The sequence below is a fragment of the Phyllobates terribilis genome, unplaced genomic scaffold, assembly GCF_046119375.1.
Source record: "Phyllobates terribilis strain yellow unplaced genomic scaffold, ASM4611937v1 Scaffold_1__5_contigs__length_1240528914, whole genome shotgun sequence".
In the NCBI taxonomy this organism is placed as follows: Eukaryota; Metazoa; Chordata; class Amphibia; order Anura; family Dendrobatidae; genus Phyllobates; species Phyllobates terribilis.
In genome coordinates, this window is record NW_027362761.1 from 958,826,277 (window position 1) to 958,853,038 (window position 26,762).

At 41.3% G+C, this 26,762-nt stretch overlaps 1 protein-coding gene across 3 annotated transcripts in view; it reads right to left on the reverse strand.

The window, feature by feature from the left end:
* TTC29 (tetratricopeptide repeat domain 29) overlaps positions 1-26,762 on the reverse strand; it is a 387,470-nt gene that overhangs the window by 293,587 nt on the left and 67,121 nt on the right. Inside the window, exons 1-2 of one of the 3 annotated variants that reach the window (XM_073642502.1) lie at positions 20,522-20,631; positions 19,980-20,203 (exon numbers count right to left, since the gene is read on the reverse strand). In XM_073642502.1, the coding sequence (XP_073498603.1) occupies positions 19,980-20,203; positions 20,522-20,547 (250 nt within the window). In that variant the 5' untranslated portion in view covers positions 20,548-20,631. Of the gene's footprint in view, positions 1-19,979; positions 20,204-20,277; positions 20,485-20,521; positions 20,632-26,762 lie in introns of those variants that run through there. The other 2 variants (XM_073642503.1, XM_073642501.1) reach the window with 2 other exon arrangements.

Genomic DNA, 26,762 nt, shown 5'->3' on the forward strand with positions numbered 1-26,762 from the left:
GAGGTTCCTGTAAGTTTGTTAGCATAATAAACAAACTGCGGCCAACATTATGTAGAGTGCGGGTTAGGGGTCTGGTTGAGAGAACTCATCCCCTGCCCCCACACGGACATGCCTACTCAAAACAATATAACAACTAGAGAACACATGAGTATAATGGCATAAAAAACTTTATTAGTAGAAAGATAATTAAAATTAATACATCCCATCAAATATACACAATATGACAGAACTGAGACATGTGGAATTGCGAGCCACATTCAATGATTAGCCCAAAAATTAGGACCCAAAGATCTCAACAGGCAGTAGTAGAGGAGCAAAGAGGAGATCAAGTGATCATAAGACACAGATGCCAATAAGCAATCAGCTATATCTTAGAGGTATCAGCATCTTGCTCACCAAGTAAGGAAGGGCCTAATCCAGAGTGGGACAGCACAGAAGCAGAGCGGTTGCCAGAAGGAGCCTCGACGCGCGTTTCGCCGGTGGAATAACTTGGCTTTCTCAAGAGGCAATCTAATAAAGTTTTTTATGCCATTATACTCATGTGTTCTCTAGTTGTTATAAATTTGATAGCTTGTTGCAATATTCTTGCAATCCGAAGGTAATGAACTTTTCATGGGCTGCAACTGGTGTGGTAATACCAGAGGCTATAAATTGTATTACAATGAAAGGAACTTGAGTGCAGCTATATCATACCTCCCAACATTTGATGCCTGTTGTAAGGCATTTAAATCCCCACCCAAATTTTGCTCAAAACAATATGAACATTTTGCAGGACAGTATGGCAGTTTGCAGGTATGTCCTGTATTAATACAGGCCCAAAAAGCTTAAAGAGACCTGACATTGCCTTTACTCCATGGGGGTTTGGTAAGCACAAACAAAATATTAAAGTGTACCTCTACTTTCACAAGAAAATGATTATAGTACAAGACTTTTGAGTAGAATCGTTTTTCTTTTCCATGTTTTTGCTGATAACCCACAGCACTGACCGCCCAAGGTCTATACTGTAGGTTGCACTACACTATACAGTATCCTCTTGGTGCTAGGGTAAAGGCTTTAGCACTGGAGCAAGTGATATAGGATTTTACAGCGCTTGCTCCTGCACTGAAGATGGTAGCAAAGAGCAACAAGCAGGACCCGCTTAGTTTAGTGCAGCCCGCAACGCAGACAATGGGCGGTCCGCGCTGTGGATTATCAGTAAAATCATATAATAAAGTAATTTAGATAAATGATTATACTCTGAGCCCTGCACTATAATAGTTTTCTTGTGAAAGTGGAGTGATGTTTTAAATATTCATAAAGTGTTTAAAAGGGGCTTCTCTTCTTGTTTATAGCTCTTGCTTTTGGTATAAGTGAACATGACAGATGATGGAAGCTGTTATCTTATGTTGCATTATGACTTTCAAGTCTTCCAATCTGGTATACTGTAAATATATTGAAGATAAGCCCAGTTGTGCTTGTGTTGCTCCTCTTATCTAGCAATCTACATGGCTTTTTTGGAAAACAAATTGGTAGCATTAAAGGTATTTTACATTTTCATCTTTGTTCTGTCCAAAGGATTGCACTAGGTAAAAATAATAAAATCAGTGTTATTCACCCTGCCCAGGTCCAGCTATCAAGATCACAGCACACGTAGCCACTGCAGTCAATTACTAGGTTCAGCGGCTTGAGTCGTCTATATCTGAGCCCAGTGACCAGCTGCAGCGGTCATGTTTGATGCCATTGCAACCTGTCAACAAAGACCAAAACAGCGACGGAGAGGCAGCACTGGACTTGGGGAGGATGAGTAATACTGACTATATTATTTGTAGCTAGCGCAAGCTTATGGGAAGAAGAGAGTTGAAAACAATTAACCCCTTTGGCATACACCAAATGATACATGAATCCTTGTCTACTTCTAAAGCAAGAAATTTTGGGGTTTTAGGACCATACAACATTTTAAGTTTTGTCATCTTGCCTTGGGGACCAAATAACTTTTTACATTTTTCATTAACACAGCACATGTTGCAGTTTCTACATTGTGGGATGTGTGTATAGTAGGTGTGTTTTTTCCTTTGCAGTTTTTTTCATTTTTAGTTTCTGATCATAAATAAGAGTCTTTGAATACACTAAATATGTAGGCATTACATCGCTGACTTTACTTTTTGGTAAATAAATGTGTTTTACTGAAAAAAAAGGATGTGTTTGATGTCATTAGTTTTTATTTTTTAAATACTTTTATTTCTTGTTTATTTTAAGAATTTTTTTGAACTATATGTGGACTTTCATTTGACATACATTTTTTGATTACAGCATTCTGGTATACTTACACGGCGGACCTGCGTGAACACGTTGATGTAATCGTTTGTTAAGGTTCTCTACTTTCTAAGACCTTTGATGTACTAATAGGACATGGTGTGAAATATTATGATAAGGGGTTTCATAATCAAGCAGAACAAACATCATAATAGCAGAATGTATCTACCTATGTGAATTCTATTGTATCGTTTCTTGATATGAAAAGAATCATGTCAAAATGACTGATTTATATTCAAATAAGGATTAATAAGAACATTTACGTGATGGCAGATTATTTAGATACAAGACGCTAATGCTAAGCATGCATGAGGACAAAGCATTGTAGAGGAAAAGCGAGAAGCATTTTTACAGGAACCATCACATGTAGCACATATGAAAAGGTATTCTATGATATTATGCAAAGCATTCCAGGTACTGCACCCAGAGAGGTCTCCAGAGGGAAAAGTGACCCAAGGCTGATTATTGTTACAGGCTAAGCTTTGATTGAATGAACCCATGTGACCTCCAAGTGACAATCCTGCCTATGAATAACAATGAGGACAGAAGATAACCACAGAGGCACAATGTCTTTGGACAAAGGATGACCCACTCTAACAATGTCACAAGAAGGGAAAGCTCCATTTTCTTTTAACACACATGTAAAATAAATACACTTATTGTGTCCTGGGGGTTTAAAGGGTAACTGGGATTTTTATACACAGTATATTAAGGTTTCATACGATGGCCACTGTTCATTTTGAAACAAAATTCTTATTTTACCAATATTTTTTTCAATATTTCATGTTTGCTTGGCTGCAATTTATTGGCTTTGATTTAAATAGCTCAGAACTAGAGATTAATCAGTACTAATATGTAGGGCAATTCCAAATTTTGTACTCTTTTTCATAAGTATTCCTTCGTAAATTCAGCAAAAAGTCCTTAAAGGGAATATGTCACCAGGTTTTTGTTAACTAATCTGAGAGCAACATAATGTAGGGGCAGAGACCCTGATTCCAGTGATGTGTCACTTACTGGGCTGCTTGATGTTGTTTTATCAGCAGGAGATTATCATTAGAGGGCTAGTAGACCTACTGCTAGGTAGTCTATCCCCGCCCCCACCACTGCTTGCAGCTTTCTGCCTATGCACAGATCACTGAAGTCAGGGTCTCTGCTCTAAGAGAAGGTAGGAAAATCCTGGTGTCAGTTTTCCTTTAACATGTTTTATAAATATTTGTATTTGACATGAAATAATAATATTGGAGCCTCTTTTCTTAAAACTCTGCAGTGTATCGTTCCTCTGTTAATCTTCCTAAAATTTTAAAAACTTGACAACTAGGTGTTACCATTTGGGGGTTGTCCCAAAAAAGTCTAACATTATCCAATCAGAGCTGGCAAACTTAAGTCATGCATACACATTAGATTAATGTTGGACGCACACGCCGATACTTACAGGTTCAGCTGACATTAATATGTATGGGGGTGCCGGCCAAATGACTGTACGGAGAGATGTTGATCACTTTGTTCTCCTGAAGAGAAGCTGCTGGCAGAGATGTCTGTTCTCATAGAGAACACAGGAGCGCTCAGCTGAACGAGTGCTCCTGTGTATGGGAGAGCCAGCAGAAATGGCTGGAGAAACGATTGGCCGAAGTACCATTTGTCCAACACTTTTATGTATATGGAGGCGCCGGCCAACTGATTTTTAGGGGAGATGTCGGTCGGGCATGTCCAATTTCAGATTGCCTATCACTTTCTTCTCCTGTAGATAAGCCATCAACAGAAATGTCTGTTCTCAAAGAGAACACAGGAGTGCTCAGCTGAACGAGTGCTCCTGTGTATGGGAGCGCCAGCCGAGAACGATAGGCAGAACGATCGGCTGAAACATCGCTTGGCAGACAGCCATCTAATGTGCCTTTAGACTCTTCAGAGGAATGGCACAATGTAGATTACTATGAAAAAAATACTTCAAAAGTGTTATTTTATGGGAAATACAGTGGCATGTAAAAGTTTGGGCACCCCAGGTCAAAGTTAGTGTTATTGTGAACAGTTAAGCAAGTTGAAGATGAAATGATCTCTAAAAGGCCTGAAGTTAAAGATAACAGATTTCCTTTGTATTTAAGGCAAAAAATATATATTTTTTAATCTTTTACATTTTAAAAATGCCGAAAAAGGAAAATGGACCAATGCAAAAGTTTGGGCATCCTGCATGGTTAGTACCTAGTAGCACCCCCTTTTGAAAGAATCACAGCTTGTAAAAGCTTTTTGTAGCCAGACAAGAGTCTTTCAATTCTTGTTTGAGGGATTTTCATCCATTCTTCCTTGGAAAATCCTTCCAGTTCTGTGAGATTCCTTGGTCGTCTTGCATGCACTGCTATTTTGAGGTCTAGCCACAGATTTTCATTGATGTTCAGAAGAGGGGACTGTGAGGGCCATTGTAAAACCTTCAGATTGCACCTTTTGAGGTAGCCTATTGTGGATTTTGATGTTTGTTTAGGATCATTAACCATTTGTAGAAGCTATCCTCTTTTCAACTTCAGCTTTTTTACAGATGGTGTTATGTTTGCATCAAGAATTTGCTGAAATTTCATTGAATCCATTGTTCCCTCTACCCGTGAAATGTCCCCTGTACCATCGGCTGCAACACAACCCCAAAGCATGACTGATCTACCCTCATGCTTAATAGTTGGCGAGATGTTATTTTCCTGAAATTTGGTGGCCTTTTTTCTCCACACATACCTTTAATCATTGTGGCCAAAGACTTCTATTTTAACCTTTTCGGTCGACAGAACTTGTTTCCAAAATGTATCAGGCTTGTTTAGATGTTCTTTTGCATACTTCTGATGCTGAATTTTATGGTGAGGCTGCAGGAGAGGTTTTCTTCTGATGACTCTTCCATGAAGGTCATATTTGTGCAGGTGTCTCTGAACAGTAGAACAATGAACCACAAAGCTAGAGTCTGCTAAATCTTTCTGTAGGTCTTTTGAGGTCAAGCTGGGGTTCTGATTTGCCTCTCTAGCAATAGTACGAACAGCTCTCACTGAAATTTTGCTTGGTCTTTCGGACCTTATCTTGACCTTCACTGTTCCTGTTAACTGACATTTCTTAATTACATTTCAAACTGAGGAAAGAGCAACTTGAAAACACTTTGCTATCTTCTTATAGCCTTCTCCTGCTTTATGGGCCTCCACCATTTTCATTTTCAGAGTGTTAGGCAGCTGCTTAGAAGAACCCATGGCTGCTGTTTTTTTGGCATAAAGTTAGAGGAGGCTTGGTTTTTACAAAGCTGGGAAATTTTCATCACCTGGCATTTCCTAACGATGGTAGTGAAAAAGCCATAACCCTAACAGGCTAAGGTCTGAAACCTTGGTCAAAATTATCAAAGCACACAAATCTCCAAGGGTGCCCAAACTTTTGCATAGGCCCATTTCCCTTATTGTAATTTTTTAAAATGAAAAAAAAAGACTATATATATTTATTTGCCTAAAATACAACTGAAATATGTCATCTTTAACAATATGCCTTTTAGAGATCATTTCATTTTCAACTTGCTTAACTGTTCACAATAACAGTGATTTTGACCAGGGGTGCCCAAACTTTTACATGCCACTGTACAAGTTAATTTAGTAAAACAGATTGTATTACAGATAGTATTACAGATCGTTCAGTGCACATGTAAAGTCAGGTCGGCCTGCGTAAATAGACAATTAAACTAATGGCGGCTGGCAGGCATGTTGTCGGTCTATGGTGATTTAACACTGTTCATAGTGTAATATTAATGTACCTTTACTAGTGTTGAGCGATACCTTCCGATATCAGGAAATATCGTATCAGATTGGATCGGGCCGATACCGGAAACCAATGCAAGTCAATGGGACACAAATATCGGAATGAAAATAAACCCTTTCTTTCCTTGTAGGTTAATTCTACATGAAGGAAAACAACTAAGAATAATGTAGAATGTATTACGCGAAAAGCCGGCAATTCAGCAGCGGCATACACCGATACCCGACAATTTACAACAGAAAGAATAGAGCATCACACATAGATTAGATAGATAGAACATGTCAGTCACATATATATGAAGTACAGTGACAGTGTTGATTACTGTACTTGTCATTTAGTGTAAAGGATTTATTAAAAAAAATAATAGTGTTTTCATGCACTGTCTCTTTAAAAAAGCCGGCCGGCAATTCAGCAGTGGTACCCGACAATTTAGAATAGAAGGAATAGAGAATCACACATAGATTAGATAGATAGAAACATGTCAGTCACATATATATGAAGTACAGTGACAGTGTTGATTACTGTACTTGTCATTTAGTGTTAAAATAAAGGATTTATTTAAAAAAAAATTGGCATGGGGTTCCCCGTAATTTTAGGCTCTAGCGGAGGTTAAGCAGACGGCTGGGGCAGATGTTTGAAGCCTGGGAAGGGGGTAATACCCACGGAGCTTCCCAGGCTACTAATATCAGCCCCCAGCTGAATACCTAGCCTTTACTAGCTATTAAAATGGGGGACCCCCCCCAAAAAATGACGTGGGGTCCCCCCTAATTCTAATAGCTAGCAAAGGCTAGGCAGACAGCTGGGGGCTGATATTAATAGCCCAGGAAGGGTGCCATGAATATTGGCCCCCTCCCAGGCTAGAAACACCAGCCGTCAGCCGCCCCAGAAATGGCGCATCCATAGGATGCGCCAATTCTGGCACTTAGCCTCGCTCTTCCCACTGCCCTGTAGCGGTGGCAGTGGGGTAATAGGGCTGGGGTTGATGTCAGCTTATAATGCCAGCTGACATCAAGCCCAAGTTAGTAATGTAGAGGCGTCTATAAGACACCCCCATTACTAACCCCATAGTCAAAGTTTAAAAAAAACCACAAACACACAGAAAAAAGTCCTTTAATTGAAATAAAGACACAATTCTTTATTGTTCTAAATTAAACTCTACTTACCGTCACGCCCATTCCAGCTGAAGCCAACGATCTCCTGCAATAAAAGAAAAATAATAAAACAACCTCATCCTTACCTTTCCATGGTTCCCACGACAGCTTCAGCTCTGCTACATCGAGATGACAGGCTGGACCGCAGCAGAACACTGCCATCCAGCCTGTCATCCCGCGGACACTGAGAAGCACAGGCTTGCTTGCGCTCCTCAGTGTCTCGCTGTGACGGCATAAAGATGAGCCGAGGTCATGTCCAATGAACTCGGCTCACCTCATGCACGTCACTGACAGCGTGGGAAAATTCTCCTGCACTCAGCGCTTCAGCGTCACAATTCTCCCACGCTGTCAGTGACGTGCATGAGGTCAGCTGAGTTCATTGGACATGAACTCACCTCATGCACGTCACTGACAGCATGGGAAAATTCTCATGCTGAAGCGCTGAGTGCAGGAGAATTTTCCCACGCTGTCAGTGACGTGCATGAGGTGAGCCGAGTTCATTGGACATGACCTCGGCTCATCTTTATGCCGTCACAGCGAGACACTGAGGAGCGCAAGCAAGCCTGTGCTTCTCAGTGTCCGCGGGATGACAGGCTGGATGGCAGCGTTCTGCTGCGGTCCAGCCTGTCATCTCGATGTAGCAGAGCTGAAGCTGTCGTGGGAACCATGGAAAGGTAAGGATGATGTTGCTTTATTATTTTTCTTTTATTGCAGGAGATCGTTGGCTTCAGCTGGAATGGGCGTGATGGTAAGTATGGTTTAATTTATAACAATAAAGAATTGTGTGTTTATTTCAATTAAAGGACTTTTTTCTGGATGTTGTGTTTTTTTTAAATACTTTACTAGAAATTCATGGTGGTCATGTCTAATATTGGCGTGACCCCATGAATTTCGGGCTTAGGGCCAGCTGATAATGCCAAGCTGGCCCTAACCCCTTTATTACCCAGTGAGCCACCGCACCAGGGCCCTGGATGAGTTGGGTACAGCGCCAGAAGATGGCGCTTCTATGAACGCGCCATTTTCCGGGGTGGCTGCAGACTGCAATTTGCAGCAGGGGTGGCCCAGAAAGCTTGGGCCTCCCTGCGCTGCAGATTCCAGACCCCAGCTGCCTAGTTGTACCTGGCTGGACACAAAAACAGGGCGAAGCCCCACGTCAATTTTTTTAAAATTATTTCATGAAATAATTTAAAAAAAAAAGGGCTTCCCTATATTGTTGTGTCCGGCCAGGTACAAATAGGCAGCTGGGAGTTGGGGGCAGCCCGTTCCTGGATGCTGTACCTGGCTGGCATACAAAAATATGGCAAAGCCCACGTCAAAATTTTTGGGGAAAATAAATTAAAAAAATAAATAATAATTTAGGGACTGCATCTTTATTAACCCCTCAAGTGTCATTTAGTGTTAAAATAAAGGATTTATTAAAAATAAAATTGACGTGGGATCCCCCATAATTTTAGTCTCTAGCGGAGGTTAAGCAGACGGCTGGGGCAGATGTTTGAAGCCTGGGAAAGGGGTAATACCCATGGAGCTTCCCAGGCTACTAATATCAGCCCCCAGCTGAATACCTAGCCTTTACTAGCTATTAAAATGGGAGACCCCCCCAAAAAATGACGTGGGGTCCCCCCTATTTTAATAGCTAGCAAAGGCTAGGCAGACAGCTGGGGGCTGATATTAATAACCCAGGAAGGGTGCCATGAATATTGGCCCCCTCCCAGGCTAGAAACACCAGCCGTCAGCCGCCCCAGAAAAGGCGCATCCATAGGATGCGCCAATTATGGCACTTAGCCTCGCTCTTCCACGCTGCCCTGGTGCGGTGGCAGGGGGTAATAGTTACTAATGATGGGCGTCTATAAGACACCCCCGTTACTAACCTACAAAGTGTTAAAAATAAAAAACACACACTACACCCAGAAAAAAAATAATTTATTTGAAATAAAACACACCATTTTATTTAATTCTTAGTTTACTAAAAAAAAAAATAGTTACCTGTCCACGTTCCTGCGCTGATCTTCCATGCACAGCTGTCACATCTGGAGATGGTGACAGCTGTGCATGGCTGCTGTAAGCTCACACTGCCGGGAACACGTCCGCTCCTGGCAGCGGGAGCCACTGACTGAGGTCACCGGAGTGCATTCAGTCAGCGCAGCTCCAGTGACCTCCTTTACGGCACTGCTGTACCGTGGGAATTTCTCACGGTACAGCGGGGCCGTAAAGCAGCTAACCGGAGCAGCGCTGCCTGAACTCCGGCGAACCCGCTTATGCAATGACGGAGCTGCTTTACGGCCCCGTCATTCTAGCGGCGGCAGCGGTTCAGAGCGGTCACATTCTATGTGGCTGCTCTAAACTGGAGATCATCGTGGGACACTCGTGGACTACTACGGAGGGGTAAGGATAAGGTTGTGGTTTATTATTTTATATTTTATTACAGGAGATTGATGGCTTCGGGGAATTAGGTGTCTAGGTGAGTATAGGTGTATTTTTTTATTTTTTACTTTATTTTAGGTGGCGATCGGCGGGGACAGGTAATGTATAAACTAATTTATTGTAGGTAACCACTGGCCACCAATGACATGTATTTAAAATTTATTGGGGACCAAAAAACAAAAAAAAAATATGGGGGCCTAAAAAAATAAAACATGTATAGGGCCAAAATAACATATGGGGTAGTTTAAATAGCAGGATCAGGCTGATGGGAACTACTGCTCCTATCAAGCTGATCCTGCTGGCACAAGTGGACGGGGGACAGACATAGGCCGATGGGAGTAGTAGTGTCACATCGGCCTATGCTTGCCTGCACGCACACACCCGCAGACATCGCACAGACACCGCGCACACCCGCACACACCCACAGATATCGCACAGACACCGTGCACACCCGCACACATCGCACAGACACCCACACACACCAATCATGACCGGTCTGGGAGGTGAGGCTGACCTGTGCGGCCGTGGGAAAGTTCATGTGAGTTCATGCAGTCAAGCATGAACTCACATGAACCCTCTGAGGGCACCGCAGCTACTTCAAATGAACAGCTGATCGGCATCACCTGATACCTCAGCTGTTCCTTTGAAATAACCGGCGGGAAAGCGCAGCACAGAACGGGAAAGCCGGCGGTGAAGTCTTTTCACTGCCGGCTTCCCTGCCCGGGTCCTTCGCTCCCCGCTCCTTGGTGCTGCGCTCCCCGCCCGGTCCTAACTTACGATCGGGATGGGAGGTGGCGAGGGGAGCGGAAGATCGGGGTGGGAGGCTGCGGGGAAGCGAGTATGGGGCTGTGTGATTGTTTAAAAGCCGGCGGCTTTTTACTGCCCGACGGCTTTTAAACAATCGGGAGAATTCTCTCACGCTAGGATGGTATTCTGATGACAGGCTGGATCGCAGCTGAGCGCTGCCATCCAGGTTGTCATCCTTCAGAGACACTGCAGAGCGCAGGCATTATGGGAACTTCCGATTCCGGTATTCGATATTGTAAAAGTATCGGAATTAAGTATCGGAATTCCGATACCGCGAATATCGGCCGATACCCGATATTTCAGTATCGGAATGCTCAACACTACCCTTTACAGTACACCATTGGTGAAGCCCTATAGAAAAAGTGTACGATGCTCTGGCTTCCAGTGAACAGTAGGTTATATTCAACTAAACAAGAAATGTAGAGGAACAATGGAAAAACCAACTTATTCAACTGTTCCAATTACGTGCATAAAGCAGAAAAAAAGAAAAATATCACATCACTAAAGGGATTGAGAAATAAAGTAAAATGAAGTCAGGCTCATGAGGCCATGAACACTGTAGATTTCCAATTGCAATAGCTATGTCAGCACATGTAATACTGTACATGATTTTGCATCATTCGCAATCTGGCATCTCGTTTAATCTTGTATATTGTGCTAGTGATTTTTTTCCACCCTTACAAAGAAACCCTGAAATCTTCCAATTTAGAAAATGAATGTCTCCCTGAAATCTCTGCCAGGAATTGCAGTGTTTATCGAGTGAGACTTAATTACTCTACAATTTCTCCCAGTGAGCGATCTTTCAAATCTAAAGTGCCAGATGGGATTGTACAGTCATTAACCTTTTTAAAGGAGATATGAAGTATTATGTCAAGTATGAGTCTCCCTAAAACTGATATGATTTTAACTACCTTGCTAAAGATTAGACAACAAAAGCTTTCCAGGGAGGTTCATTCACTGCTTCCTTGTATAATGGATAGCAAATAACTTTAATGCGTTGCCGTGATTTCTGTAAAATATTGAAGTACCTAGACAAAATTTGTCAAATAAAAATACTTCTGAGGATTTTAGAAATTCTGTATCATGCACATATACAGATCACAGACATCAATGCTTTTAGAAGGCAGTCAAAGAAAAATCCTCAGCATTTAGTCTCATTGATTTTAACACTGATTTGGGAATGGAGCACAGAGGAGTGGTGCAGGCCTCATACTTCTATACTATTAGAGAGTCCAGCTTATAGACCCCACCATCGATACCATCTGTTAAAGGGGTTCGCCCACTATAACAACTTATTGCCTATCCACAAAATATTTGAAAAATTGCTAATTGTTGGGGGTCCAACTGCTGGGACCCTCATAATCCCGAGAAAATGACTTGGGAATCCCATGTTTCTGAATGCTGAGGGTCTAACTGCTAGTTTGCTAAGTGATACCTAGAACAGAGGCTCTGAAATTCCCATTTAAATTGAGTGACGGTCAAGCATTTGTATCATGACTCCATTCAATGTCTATAAAGGTTAATAGACTGATGAAGATACCCGAAAGCCGTGCTTGGCTATCTCCATCAGTTACACAGATATTGAATAGTGGTGATGGTGACAATTTATCAAATTCTTCCATTTAAATGGGGGACTCTAGTGCCCTGTTCTAGGTATTGATGGGCATTCTAGCAGTTGGACCCACTGGCAGTTTTGGACTGGGGTGCCAAGGGCCCACCAGTAACCAACTCCAGGGCCCCACTTTTCAGCTACATACAAATGTGATATTATCCTCAATCATAAATTTCTATAATAATGAATTGGATAGATCGTTAAATGAATACGTTGCTGCCTTTGTCTGTAAATAGTGAGTAAAGTATACTGTGCCAAGTACTGCTCATATAAGAGGGTGGCAGCCCACTCCTGCACAGGGGACCACCGGAGGATTCTCCTGTTGGCCAGTCCAAACCTACCCACTGCAATCAGAAACTTACTACCTAACCTGTTCATAGGCGATATGTTGGTGGGCAAAGCCCTTTAATGACCCGTAATATGTGCATATAAGTGAATCTGTTACATCAAATAACATGTTGATACAATTTTGCTCTCAATTCACATCCCCTCCTCTTCTACGTTTTTGGTAATTCTAACTTTTAAAGTGCATAGAAAAAAGGGATCATAGCAAAATACCCAACATATTCTGCATGATTTGGAGAAAGGCCAAAGAAGCTTGTATGATGTGACAAACAAGTATTATTAAAGAGGTTTTCCGGATATGGAAAACACCTGTCCACCCGCATGCAGTTTGTTTTAAAAAAAAATCAAACTACGCTTTACTCACCCTCCTCAAGTCCAGCACTGAGCAATCGCTGCTGCTCCAGTGTCTATTACTGTCTGCAACGCTGATGTGACGCCGACAGCGCAGCAGCAAATAACTGAGCTCAGTGGCTCTGAGCGGCTCATACTGTCAACTCAGGTAGAGCTGTTGAGCTCCGTTGTTGGCTGCAGAGCTACAATCAATAAAAGACACTGTGAGCAGAGACGGAGACTCAATGCTGGACCTGGGGAGGGTGAGAAAAGGACGCTTCGCTTTGTATTTATTTATCTTTAACACAGACTGCAGCCAGGAGAAAGGAGTTTACTGAAATGGGAAAACCCCTTTAAGTTTAAGGTGAGTGTTTCCCAATCATGGTTCCCTAGAACTCAGAGGTTTCTTTGAAGCTAGCTAGGGGTTCGCCAAAAGACAGCAGCTGTCACTTTCATAGCAGGGATAGCAAACCAAATTGAGTCTGTTCAAACTATTTGGCATTAAAAGGCAAGCAAAGCCAGCAACAAATCTCAGGCCGAATTTAGAGTTACAAAATTCTTTGTCGGCAAGTACATAAAGTTGGATTTTGTTTAGAGGTTTCCTCATGTAACTAAGATTGGGAATTGCTTATTTATATTGAAAAATAGGCACATTTTAAATTACAAACACAAATGTCTCCTTTAGGCCTTGTACAAGTATTTTTGTCTACTGCTCTTGCTCATAGTTGTCTTTTTCATACCTTCGTATTGTCCTCGATGTTACAATCTGTTTTTCATCAATCTCAATATTAACCAATCACCTGTTTGTAAACCTAGCAATAAGATGGTTCACAAATTCATTATGAGAACTGCTGTCTTGAAAAGTGCTATGGAGAAGAAGCCTGCAGACAAATATAAGATATGATAATGATTTTATCTTCTTAATATAAGTGCCACAACTTAAAGCGTGCGATGACATGACGAGCACCAAAGGTTAATTATTTAATTTAATTCCTGGGACGTATCTACCAACCAAATAGAATAAACTCAGTTTAAGAAACAGATGTTTCGAGTTGTGTCAGTTCTGGAGCACGGACAGAAGTCAGTAGGTATCTATTTAGTTACTTCTATCCAAACCCAATATTACATTTCTTAACTATTTGTTTGAAAAATACATCGGATATAACATGCTCAAAAGAAAAATAATGTCATTGTGTTATACTATGGGATATATGATATGATAAATCCATTTGTATACTAGTAATGTGACCAGACAGTTAGTCTGGTGTGCAGCTGTGACAAGCGAGATAAATCAATAAGATGACCAACTGTTTCTCAATCTATTCATTTTACATAACCCATTTAGTGCCACAAAGCATGTCCTCCAGCACTGAATATGGGTAATGAAATTACCCCACACGACCCCCCTATATACAATGTGAACATCTAGCACATGCTAGCAGTCATTTCTAGACATGTGGCTATGACCCAGTGTGGCACCAGACTCCTGTCCACCCACACTGGTTTCCTATCAATTGATTTATACGGCTCACAAGCTTTTATCCCTTTGTCTTGTAGCTGCTGTTTTCGTCATCTGTGATGGTAGCCAAATGCACCTATCTGTGGGTCCTACAAAATTTAGCTCCTTAAGAAGACTGACAATATTAAGCTCAATGGATTTACAGTCACATAGAAGTCAAAATCGGTAATAAAAAAAAGAAATGTAAAAGAGGCACCGATTTCCCGATGCTGCCATCCATTCTGGCGCTCATCCTCATGTTTAACCCTGTGATTCTGTGATACGTCAGCATCCTGTGATAACATATTACAAACATGCGGTAGCTAAGCACAAGTCAGTGCAGTGATTTTCATCTGAGCAGAACTGTGACAACATTTCATTATGTCGTAGGGGTAAAGAAGGGAAGGCCGGTGGAGTGGTTCAGGTAGGAGCAGTATTGGGCAGGACTGTGACAACATTTCATTATGTCGTAGGGGTAAAGAAGGGAAGGCCGGTGGAGTGGTTCAGGTAGGAGCAGTATTGGGTAGGACAGTGATAACATTTCATTATGTCGTAGGGGTAACAAAGGGAAGGCCGGTGGAGTGGGTTCAGGTAGGAGCAGTATTGGGTAGGACAGTGACAACATTTCATTAAGTCGTAGGGGTAACGAAGGGAAGGCTGGTGGAGTGGGTTCAGGTAGGAGCAGTATTGGGCGGGACAGTGATAACATTTCATTATGTCGTAGGGGTAACGAAGGGAAGGCCGGTGGAGTGGGTTCAGGTAGGAGCAGTATTGGGCAGGACTGTGACAACATTTCATTATGTCGTAGGGGTAACGAAGGGAAGGCCGGTGGAGTGGGTTCAGGTAGGAGCAGTATTGGGCAGGACTGTGACAACATTTCATTATGTCGTAGGGGTAGCGAAGGGAAGGCTGGTGGAGTGGGTTCAGGTAGGAGCAGTATTGGGCAGGACAGTGATAACATTTCATTATGTCGTAGGGGTAACGAAGGGAAGGCCGGTGGAGTGGGTTCAGGTAGGAGCAGTATTGGGCAGGACTGTGACAACATTTCATTATGTCGTAGGGGTAAAGAAGGGAAGGCCGGTGGAGTGGTTCAGGTAGGAGCAGTATTGGGCAGGACTGTGACAACATTTCATTATGTCGTAGGGGTAAAGAAGGGAAGGCCGGTGGAGTGGTTCAGGTAGGAGCAGTATTGGGTAGGACAGTGATAACATTTCATTATGTCGTAGGGGTAACAAAGGGAAGGCCGGTGGAGTGGGTTCAGGTAGGAGCAGTATTGGGTAGGACAGTGACAACATTTCATTAAGTCGTAGGGGTAACGAAGGGAAGGCTGGTGGAGTGGGTTCAGGTAGGAGCAGTATTGGGCGGGACAGTGATAACATTTCATTATGTCGTAGGGGTAACGAAGGGAAGGCCGGTGGAGTGGGTTCAGGTAGGAGCAGTATTGGGCAGGACTGTGACAACATTTCATTATGTCGTAGGGGTAGCGAAGGGAAGGCTGGTGGAGTGGGTTCAGGTAGGAGCAGTATTGGGCAGGACAGTGATAACATTTCATTATGTCGTAGGGGTAACGAAGGGAAGGCCGGTGGAGTGGGTTCAGGTAGGAGCAGTATTGGGCAGGACTGTGACAACATTTCATTATGTCATAGGGGTAAAGAAGGGAAGGTCGGTGGAGTGGGTTCAGGTAGGAGCAGTATTGGGCAGGACAGTGATAACATTTCATTATGTCGTAGGGGTAACGAAGGGAAGGCCGGTGGAGTGGGTTCAGGTAGGGGCAGTATTGGGCAGGACTGTGATAACATTTCATTAAGTCGTAGGGGTAAAGAAGGGAAGACCGGTGAAGTGGTTTCAGTAGAAATGAGCATCTCTTATACAATGATGTTTCTTTTAACATTTTGTGTTAAACTACATTTGCATGGAGCAGTAGTCGAGCATCAGCACTGCCACACCAACGTCTTGGACAGACTGGATAAGTGACAAATGTAATGTATATAGTGGGAAAATCTCTTTACTTATAAGTGGGTTTTGGTATATGAGAGATCACAATTTCAAGACTTAGATGCGCAATGTAATGAGGATCTGTTTGAGGTCGTCTGCCAGCTCTAAATAGGGCTTCCACTGTCAGGTTTTGCACTGGCTATTCTAGCTACCAGGTCCGAAAGGAGCCCTCGCCTATACCATTTAATCCCTTACAGAGATCTGGACTTACAGAGGCCTTGAGTAGAGTCCTCAGAGAAGCCACTGGTCGATGGAGTGGGCTGGCAGGAATGATTAGGTCACTGGGTCAGAACCAGGAGGGGAGAGACAGGAATAGACTTGTCAGATTGAAGGATAGTCAAAATACAGGCTGAGGTCAAAAACAAGAATCAAACGGACTGAAAAAGAAATGAAAAACATGACTGAACCAGTAAGGTGTGGCTCTGTCCCATTGACCACGGCAGCATGGAGCAGATTACTCCTGCTGGACAGCACACACCCATACTGTTAGGCTGGACAGATCTATGGGTTCCAGCCACACTAGCCTTTGCGGCTGGACAGAGTCTGTGCTGCCCAGAGCTTCGTGTCCTGACTTATCCTCCATCACCAATGCTGCCCACAGAATGAATACGGCATCACCTGGTGACAGAAGCAAACATTGCAGTAGCAGGTCCAGCTGGAAATGCAACAAGCAGGATACTTTTGAGTAGATCTGTCAGATTAATATGCCGTTCTATGTAAGGCCGCTACAGTTCTAAACATGCATTTGCAAAATGGGACAAAATAATATTGTGCTGTTTGGGTGCTAGAATACACTGGACATACAGTTTATGAGTTTGGAGTATTCCTGAGGAGATCACTCCATCATCCCCTCTTTCAGTGACTGACAGGCTGCCAATCAATCATTTCTGAGTATAGCGCTCAGGTATCTACTGTACATCAGTCTCATAAACAATGAATGGAGTAGAAGTGTTAATGTGTCACTATGCTACTTCATTCAATCCTGGAACAACAACCCAGGTTCAAGATCACCTTTCTAGATACTGTGGGTGTCTCAGTGGTTGGACCTAAGCCATAAATAAAATTAAAGCGGTCTTCCACCAACACCTGAGAATCCCGGCAGCGTGCACTGTGAGGATTCACACGTCTGCAGTCACACCTTGCCCAATTTCTGTTTTTGCACTTTAATTTTCTCTTCCCCATCATCCAAGAATCGTCACTTTTTTCCCGTCGACATACAGTACAGACCAAAAGTTGGACACACCTTCTCATTTAAAGATTTTTCTGTATTTTCATGACTATGTAAATTGTACATTCACACTGAAGGCATCAAAACTATGAATTAACACATGTGGAATTATATACTTAACAAAAAAGTGTGAAACAACTGAAAATATGTCTTATATTCTAGGTTCTTCAAAGTAGCCACCTTTTGCTTTGATGACTGCTTTGCACACTCTTGGCATTCTCTTGATGAGCTTCAAGAGGTAGTCACAGGAAATGGTCTTCCAACAATCTTGAAGGAGTTCCCAGAGATGCTTAGCAGTTGTTGGCCCTTTTGCCTTCACTCTGCGGTCCAGCTCACCCCAAACCATCTCGATTGGGTTCAGGTCTGGTGACTGTGGAGGCGAGGTCATCTGGCGTAGCACCCCATCACTCTCCTTCTTGGTCAAATACCCTTACACAGCCTGGAGGTGTGTTTGGGGTCATTGTCCTGTTGAAAAATAAATGATGGTCCAACTAAACGCAAACCGGATGGAATAGCATGCTGCTGCAAGATGCTGTGGTAGCCATGCTGGTTCAGTATGCCTTCAATTTTGAATAAATCCCCAACAGTGTCACCAGCAAAGCACCCCCACACCATCACACCTCCTCCTCCATGCTTCACGGTGGGAACCAGGCATGTAGAGTCCATCCGTTCACCTTTTCTGCGTCGCACAAAGACACGGTGGTTGGAACCAAAGACCTCAAATTTGGACTCATCAGACCAAAGCACAGATTTCCACTGGTCTAATGTCCATTCCTTGTATTCTTTAGCCCAAACAAGTCTCTTCCGCTTGCTGCCTGTCCTTAGCAGTGGTTTCCTAGCAGCTATTTTACCATGAAGGCCTGCTGCACAAAGTCTCCTCTTAACAGTTGTTGTAGAGATGTGTCTGCTGCTAGAACTCTGTGTGGCATTGACCTGGTCTCTAATCTGAGCTGCTGTTAAACTGTGATTTCTGAGGCTGGTGACTCGGATAAACTTATCCTCAGAAGCAGAGGTGACTCTTGGTCTTCCTTTCCTGGGGCGGCCCTCATGTGAGCCAGTTTCTTTGTAGCGCTTGATGGTTTTTGCAACTGCACTTGGGGACACATTCAAAGTTTGCCCAATTTTTCGGATTGACTGACCTTTATTTCTTAAAGTAATGATGGCCACTCGTTTTTCTTTACTTAGCTGCTTTTTCTTGCCATAATACAAATTCTAACAGTCTATTCAGTAGGACTATCAGCTGTGTATCCACCAGACTTCTGCACAACACAACTGATGGGCCCAACCCCATTTATTAGGCAAGAAATCCCACTTACTAAACCTGACAGGGCACACCTGTGAAGTGAAAACCATTTCCGGTGACTACCTCTTGAAGCTCATCCAGAGAATGCCAACAGTGTGCAAAGCAGTCATCAAAGCAGAAAGTGGCTACTTTGAAGAACCTAGAATATAAGACATATTTTCAGTTGTTTCACACTTTTTTGTTAAGTATATAATTCCACATGTGTTAATTCATAGTTTTGATGCCTTCAGTGTGAATGTACAATTTTCAAAGTCATGAAAATACAGAAAAATCTTTAAATGAGAAGGTGTGTCCAAACTTTTGCTCTGTACTGTAGGCATATTAGGGATTGTTCATTTCGGGCTAGTTATTGCTTAGAATGACACGATTCATTTTACCATATAATGTACTGAAAACAGGAAAAACATTCCAGGTGTGGCAAAATGGTAAAAAAAAAACACCGCACATGACGTCTTTTTCAGGCAGATTCTGACTTGAATGTCTATATCTCATAATTGGAAAAGGGCTTAGTGTTGTAGAACAGGAACCTAAATTTCAAAATATGCACATCTACAGAACAAAATAATGAATGCAATTTCATTGATAGATTGTAAGTATCCGCACTGATGAGATCAATGTGAAAATGAAACTAAAGACCTACAGTAGAAATGGTGATCAGGAGTAAAGCCTGTGTGTATAGTACACCATTTCGCACACAATAAATACCCATTTTAAATATTCAATCCGGAGGAAAAATCAGAATATTAGGTAAGAATAGCATTTCATTTGGCAGAGCTGCTTATTGCCTTATCTGGATTTTTTTTCATTACTTTTGCTCGGTATATATATACTGGAAGTACATGATGGCACTGCGATACTGCTCAATGCTGCAGTGTTGCCAGAACAAAAAAAATGACACTGGCTGAATGCTATGCATACATAAGCTTCCCTGCAGACCTCTCGTGCATATAAAACAACAATATTCCCCTAAGAGATGTTAAAATCCATGCACCCCTCTCTCTGCCTGGTTCTCTTTTTAAAGGATTAGAGAGGCACAGTTTGATGCCAGTCTTTCCTTTTTAACTATACTTTATGATCTACTACTTATCTTGCTACACGGCTGATAAGAGTAAAGCTGATATGTGCTAAATTGTAGTAATGTCTCAAACTCAAAGATGAAACAATTTAGAATCCTCGCCTCGGGCTCTCGATGCTTCAGCTCCTGCTGCTCTGTTACCCAGAATTCCCCCTCTTACCTGATCGCTGGGCTGCCTCAGCCCTGGTCAGGAAATGTTGAAGTTGATCCAGTTTCTCGTGCTGCTCCTCCAAGGGATTTTCCTGCCATATGGCTGACCCAGGCCCTCCAGCGTCCCTTAAGGCATTCCACTTGTGAATCAGAGTAAAGAGTTCAGAGAAAGACTTGTGATAGCCTTGGCGCAGCATTTCTATGCAGATGCTTTGCTTGAATGAATTCCGATAACTGCACAAAGAAGAAAACAAATAATTAAATAGCCTCATAATTACAGCGCGTTCTGTAATTAGCGCCTGCATTACATTTCACGTTATTGTGCATTTCATTGAAGCCGGGTCCCAAATGTTTTGCACTTAGCGGTGCAGAATGCATGCGGTGTAATTGAGCATCGTCTTGCACATTTATCATTAGCCAGCTCTTCTATGAACAGCACTTGGAGACGAGGGATGACACAACTTCTTCTAAACAACATAAGCGGAGGTCCCAGACACTGGCGCTCTCTCAAATGCTCCAGGACATGTTTGTCTGAGGCTGTGGTGACTCCACCTGGTCACTGCAGGATAATCAGACATTTCTCCTCTGCTGGATTAAGGGAATTCTGCTTTTCAAGATGATTTCATTTCACAAAAGAAATGGGTAGAATGTATCATTAATCTTCATATAATATACCGTTGGAACATTAATAATTTACTAGAAAAGCTCATAAAGGTTATCACTTAGTAAAGAAGTAAATAAAGGAGATCAGAGTTTGTGAATCATATGTGGCCCAGAATTAGATTAATGATTCACAGACTACTTAACTTTCCAACCAATTTATGGTCACATTATTCTGTGCACTTATTAAGCAACCTAATACATAATCTTTGTATTACAGAGTAAAGATGTCCTTTCTATCAGGTTTGCACAATCATAAGTATGTTTCATAAATACATTACAAATAAATCAATATTTACATTTAGAGATGATCGAATCTTTTGAAATTTAGATTTGTTGAATTTTCCCCCCAAAAAATTTGCTTTGTTGTGCATGTCAGTACTGCAAAGCCTCTAACTGCCCTCAACGCTAAGGTTTCCTAGGACTGTGTTGAGCCCCTTTTGAGCTCTTTAGTGTAAACACAGCTTTATTAATGTCCAAGGTGAAAATGGATGGTTACCGGGTTTTTACAGTTATCCTTTTCCCCTTGCCAAATAATGTAATGCACATAACCCTAAAATACGTTACTAAGTAGCTACACAAAAGGAAACTTATTTGTATCAATAGGCAGCAGTATTGTTGTGGCACTTACGGTCCATAAATTCAATTACTAAACACAGCTGTAAAACCTTGACTTTTTTTATCTTATTCACCCCATGAAAAAAAAGGCAATGTATGAAATCCTAAAATGCTATTTTCGAAGTATGTACATACACAAAAATTAATTTGAAGCAACAGCTAACAGTATTAATCTGGGGTATAGGGTTATTAAAGTGGACTATTAAAAGAGTTGTAAGACCTTAATATTGTTTTATTGTTTATTTTATTATTTATCTAAAAATAAATCTGTTTATTATTTATTCTTATAAAATCTCCAACCCTTAAAAATGAAATATTTCATATAATACTAATATATAATATAATAATAGTTAAAGTAATAATAAAAAAAACCACAAAAAATATATCAGCGAGGACTGTGTTGCAAATACTGTAAAGATTGGGGGCGATGTATGAGGTCAGGTATATAGATATAAAAAAGTGTATAAGGGGAGTATGATAATCACTGGTTATCCCTATCAAAATCACTACCTGACTGAGGAGGTTGGCATCCTAAACAAATGTGACACACAAGCCTAAGTTTCAGGATTTTCCTTTATTAGCAAACTTCTGCCATATACGATGGTTAGAGTAGCACAATGTGCAATAACTGAACCCAATGCTTCTTTGAATTATTTGAATAAGTGCTGAGCTGTAGTAGCCAGGAGTGGCCACCAAACAGACTCCAGAAGTGTGGTAGTCAGCTCAAAATACTGTTTGCTTTCCAGCCACTTTCAGGACTTGTAACAACTGATTGGTGGGGGTGCCGTGCACTGGTGGACACTCACAGGAGAGGGCACCTGTGCAAGAACAATATTTGGGCAGTCCAATAGCTCATCATAATGCAAAATCCCACCTGTTTCAGAGGTGAAATTGGGTCTCCTTTAGCTCTTAAGCCCCTGTGCAGCTGCACAGGCTGCACCAATATGTCCGCCCCTGGTGCCGTCTGTCGGATGGCCACCAATCTGGTAGTGATGACATATCCGGAGTAGGAAAGGTCATCAATATCATTGTTGTGGAAAAGCACTTTAACATATATGATGGGAAATTCTCTAGACAAATAGTTTAAAGGGGTTGCCCAAGATATATTTAACTGTCCCTAAGCTTTTCAGCACTTTAAACAGACTTTTAATGTACTTACAGTAAAAATTATGCTCCTATCTATTTTTGTATGCTGATTATGTGGGCTGTGACGTCAATGTGGTGATGTTCCAAATATCACCCATATGGTTTTCTGCCTGAACAGTACTGTCTAGTATACGTAATGACAATCATAAGGTTAATATATACGGTTGACAGTGAAGCTCGCTTTTGTGGTGCAGAAGAACTTGGATCGCAGATGTGTGATTCTTGTTCCTGTTGCCTTTAGCTTCTGTGGCACTGCTGAAATTGGGCTGGAGCTGGGAGAACAGAAGTATACTGGTCCTCCTTCCCATCTCATCCAGTCTTTGGTGAGCAGCTGTAGAAGAACTTCAGCAGGGAGCACAGCAGTGATCTAGACCTTGCTCCCACCTCCTGCACTGGGGCACATCTGGAGAAGGGCTGCAGCAGAGAGCATATAAATGCACTAGCCTCAAAGCTTAGTGCTAGACTGCTGCTCCGAGAGATATAATGACTATGAAAAAGTAGTAGGAAAAGGTGCAAGGAACACAATTCCTGCACATTGATGCGCAGAAGCGTGCACACAGACTGATATGGAACATTAATTTATGACAGAAAGAAACGCCCTTAACAAGCAGAAGAAGGATGTACACAAAGAGAATGGCAGCAATATTTTTTATTCATATAAATTCATGTCAGAGCAACTGTACTTATGCATATAAAACACATTTTAAAATTTTTAAAATTTTTCAGACTTCTTGGAGAACCCCTTTAAATGTCCGCAATTAAATGGCATACAATTGAAGGCATCACCCACAGGGTCGCATGGTAAAAAACATGGTATACTTTTACTGTATTAAATAGAGTAATATACTAGGCTAAGCAGAACTTTTTTCTCGGCAGTATACTGATGGATACTAGCCTAAGAGAGGACAAAAGGACATTCATTTAGTCTCTGTTGGATTAACGCAGCCCAGTGGATACTCTTAGCATGTATGTTAGTTTTGGGCATCTTTTTGTAAAGAAAAATATATATATATTTACAGACTTAAGCACATTAATATGTCATATATATGCTGGGGTTGTGAGGACTGCACAGGGCACACTACCTATAGGTAAGCACATTATTTTTGCACTTTATTATGCCTAGCAATAGGTTTCTGATTTATCTATGTTATACATAAGTGGAGATCTTTAGTACTTAACATTTTGGCTAGCCATGACTTGGGAGTGACTTTCATTGTAGCCATTTGCTTTACTAGTCTTTGATTTTCTCCAAATTGATTGTGCCTATTGGAATCATGATGCTTATCTTACAACGATATGTTCTCTTGGCTCACGGGTTTTTGGTTAATCTATTAGTGGTCATTAATATGCTACACAATTGGAATCAGGGGGGAAGATTTTCTGAAAGGGGACAAACAAAAGCAAAGTGAAGAGCAAGTCTGTTTCTGGGCTTTTAGAAATCCTTAAATTGCTGTCACTAAAGATTGTACACCGATTCCACCAACTAGCTACATCAGGGAGTTGATCAACACAGTATGACATGGTAGAGAGCTCCTTTGTCATTGATGGCAGTGTAAAATAAGTAGGAAAATTATGAGGAGCAAAAAACAAAATCGGTTTCTGTCCGATAATAAAGGACAAGAAGGTGCAGGGAATTGCTCACCTGGTAAAGTTGTGTATCACATAACAAAGATAAAGCTTAATTTTTGTCAGCTGCTGCAGTCCCACGGCTTAAGAAAACATTGAAATGCCAGAAGAGAAAGAATAGGCGGGTCATCTGTGCTGCTGATGGAGTTCTGAAAGAATGGTCCAGGATACAAAGTAGACTTGATGCGGTTTTATTATCAACACGTTTCAAAGTCTTAAGACTTTTTTTGTTTGTTTAACTTGATACGTTTTTGTATGTGGCTATATCCTGATGAAGAAGTCTGAAGACTTTGAAACTCGTTGATAATAAAACCACATCAAGTCTACTTTGTATCCTGGACCATTCTTTCGGATCTCCAAAAGCAGTGCAGACAACCCACCTATTCTTTCTCTTCTGGCAGAGTAAAGTAAGGGGCAGAGATTTCCTTACAGGGCACCACGAGATGTTCAATTCAGTCAGTAATCTGAAGCCGTGTGCACCCACTCATCAAAAAAAATAAAAATGTAAAACCTAATAAAAGTTTTTAAAAAATAAAATATTCTCTAAGTCCATATTTAAAGTGAATTTATCTGATACCATTTAAAAATAGCAGTCAAAACTGGGCATTTCTGGAAAAAATAGACAAAAAACAGACACTCATACAATTGTATATATATATATATATATATATATATATATATATATATATATATATACACACACACAGTCATATGAAAAAGTTTGGGCACCCCTATTAATCTTAAGCTTAATGTTTTATAAAAATTGGTGTTTTTGCAACAGCTATTTCAGTTTGATATATGTAATAACTGTTGGACACAGTAATGTTTCTGCCTTGAAATGAGGTTTATTGTACTAACAGAAAATGTGCAATCTGCATTCAAACAAAATGTGACAGGTGCATAAGTATGGGCACCCTTATCATTTTCTTGTTTTAAATACTCCTACCTACTTTTTACTGACTTACTAAAGCACTTTTTTGGGTTTTGTAACCTCATGGAGCTTTGAACTTCATAGCCAGGTGTATGCAATCATGAGAAAAGCTTCTTAAAGTGGCCACTTGCAAGTTGTTCTCCTGTTTGAATCTCCTCTGAAGAGTGGCATCATGGGCTCCTCAAAACAACTGTCAAATGATCTGAAAACAAAGATTATTCAACATAGTTGTTCAGGGGAAGGATACTAAAAGCTGTCTCAGCGATTTAACCTGTCAGTTTCCACTGTGAGGAACATAGTAAGGAAATGGAAGAACACAGGGACAGTTCTTGTTAAGGCCAGAAGTGGCAGGCCAAGAAAAACAACAGAAAGGCAGAGAAGAAGAATGGTGAGATCAGTCAAGGACAATCCTCAGACCACCTCCAGAGAGCTGCAGCATCAACTTGCTGCAGATGGTGTCACTGTGCATCGGTCAACTATACAACGCACTTTGCACAAGGAGAAGCTGTATGGGAGAGTGATGCGAAAGAAGCCGTTTCTGCAAGCACGCCACAAACAGAGTCGGCTGAGATATGCAAAAGCACATTTGGAGAAGCCAATTTCTTCTTGGAAGAAGGTCCTGTGGACTGATGAAACCAAGATTGAGTTGTTTGGTCATACAAAAAGGCGATATGCATGGCGGCAAAAAAACACAGCATTCCAAGAAAAACACTTGCTACCCACAGTAAAATTTGGTGGAGGTTCCATCATGCTTTGGGGCTGTGTGGCCAATGCCGGCACCGGGAATCTTGTTAAAGTTGAGGGACGCATGGATTCCACTCAGTATCATCAGATTCTTGACAATAATGTTCAAGAATCAGTGACAAAGTTGAAGTTACGCAGGGGATGGATCTTTCAGCAAGACAATGATCCAAAACACCGCTCCAAATCTACTCAGGCATTCATGCAGAGGAACAATTACAATGTTCTGGAATGGCCATCCCAGTCCCCAGACCTGAATATCATTGAACATCTGTGGGATCATTTGAAGAGGGCTGTCCATGCTCGGCGACCATCAAACTTAACTGAACTGGAATTTTTTGTAAAGAGGAATGGTCAAAAATACCTTCATCCAGGATCCAGGAAATCATTAAAAGCTACAGGAAGCGACTAGAGGCTGTTATTTTTGCAAAAGGAGGATCTACTAAATATTAATGTCACTTTTCTGGTGAGGTGCCCATACTTATGCACCTGTCAAATTTTGTTTGAATGCAGATTGCACATTTTCTGTTAGTACAATAAACCTCATTTCAAGGCAGAAACATTACTGTGTCCAACAGTTATTACATATATGAAACTGAAATAGCTGTTGCAAACACACCAATTTTTATAAAACATTAAGCTTAAGATTAATAGGGGTGCCCAAACTTTTTCATAAAACTGTATATATATATATATATATATATATATATATATATATATATATATATATATATATATATATATATATATATATATATATATATATATATATATATAACCCTGTTCTACACTTTAATATTATAGCAATGTTCATATAGAATTCCCAATATCTTCTAGGCCTTCTTATTTCCATGTTCATCCTATGGCGGAAGCCATTGTTTTCCAGTTTATATTTAAAAGGGAGAAATACAAGATTCTGCATCTGGTCAAGAAAAATGAAAATGACATCTACGGAATGGAAGGAATAGAACTAAGCAACAGCACATGGGAAAAAGACTTGGATATACTAATAGATCACAGACTGCACATAAGTCAACAGTGTGATGCAGCAGCAAAAAAGGCAAACACAGT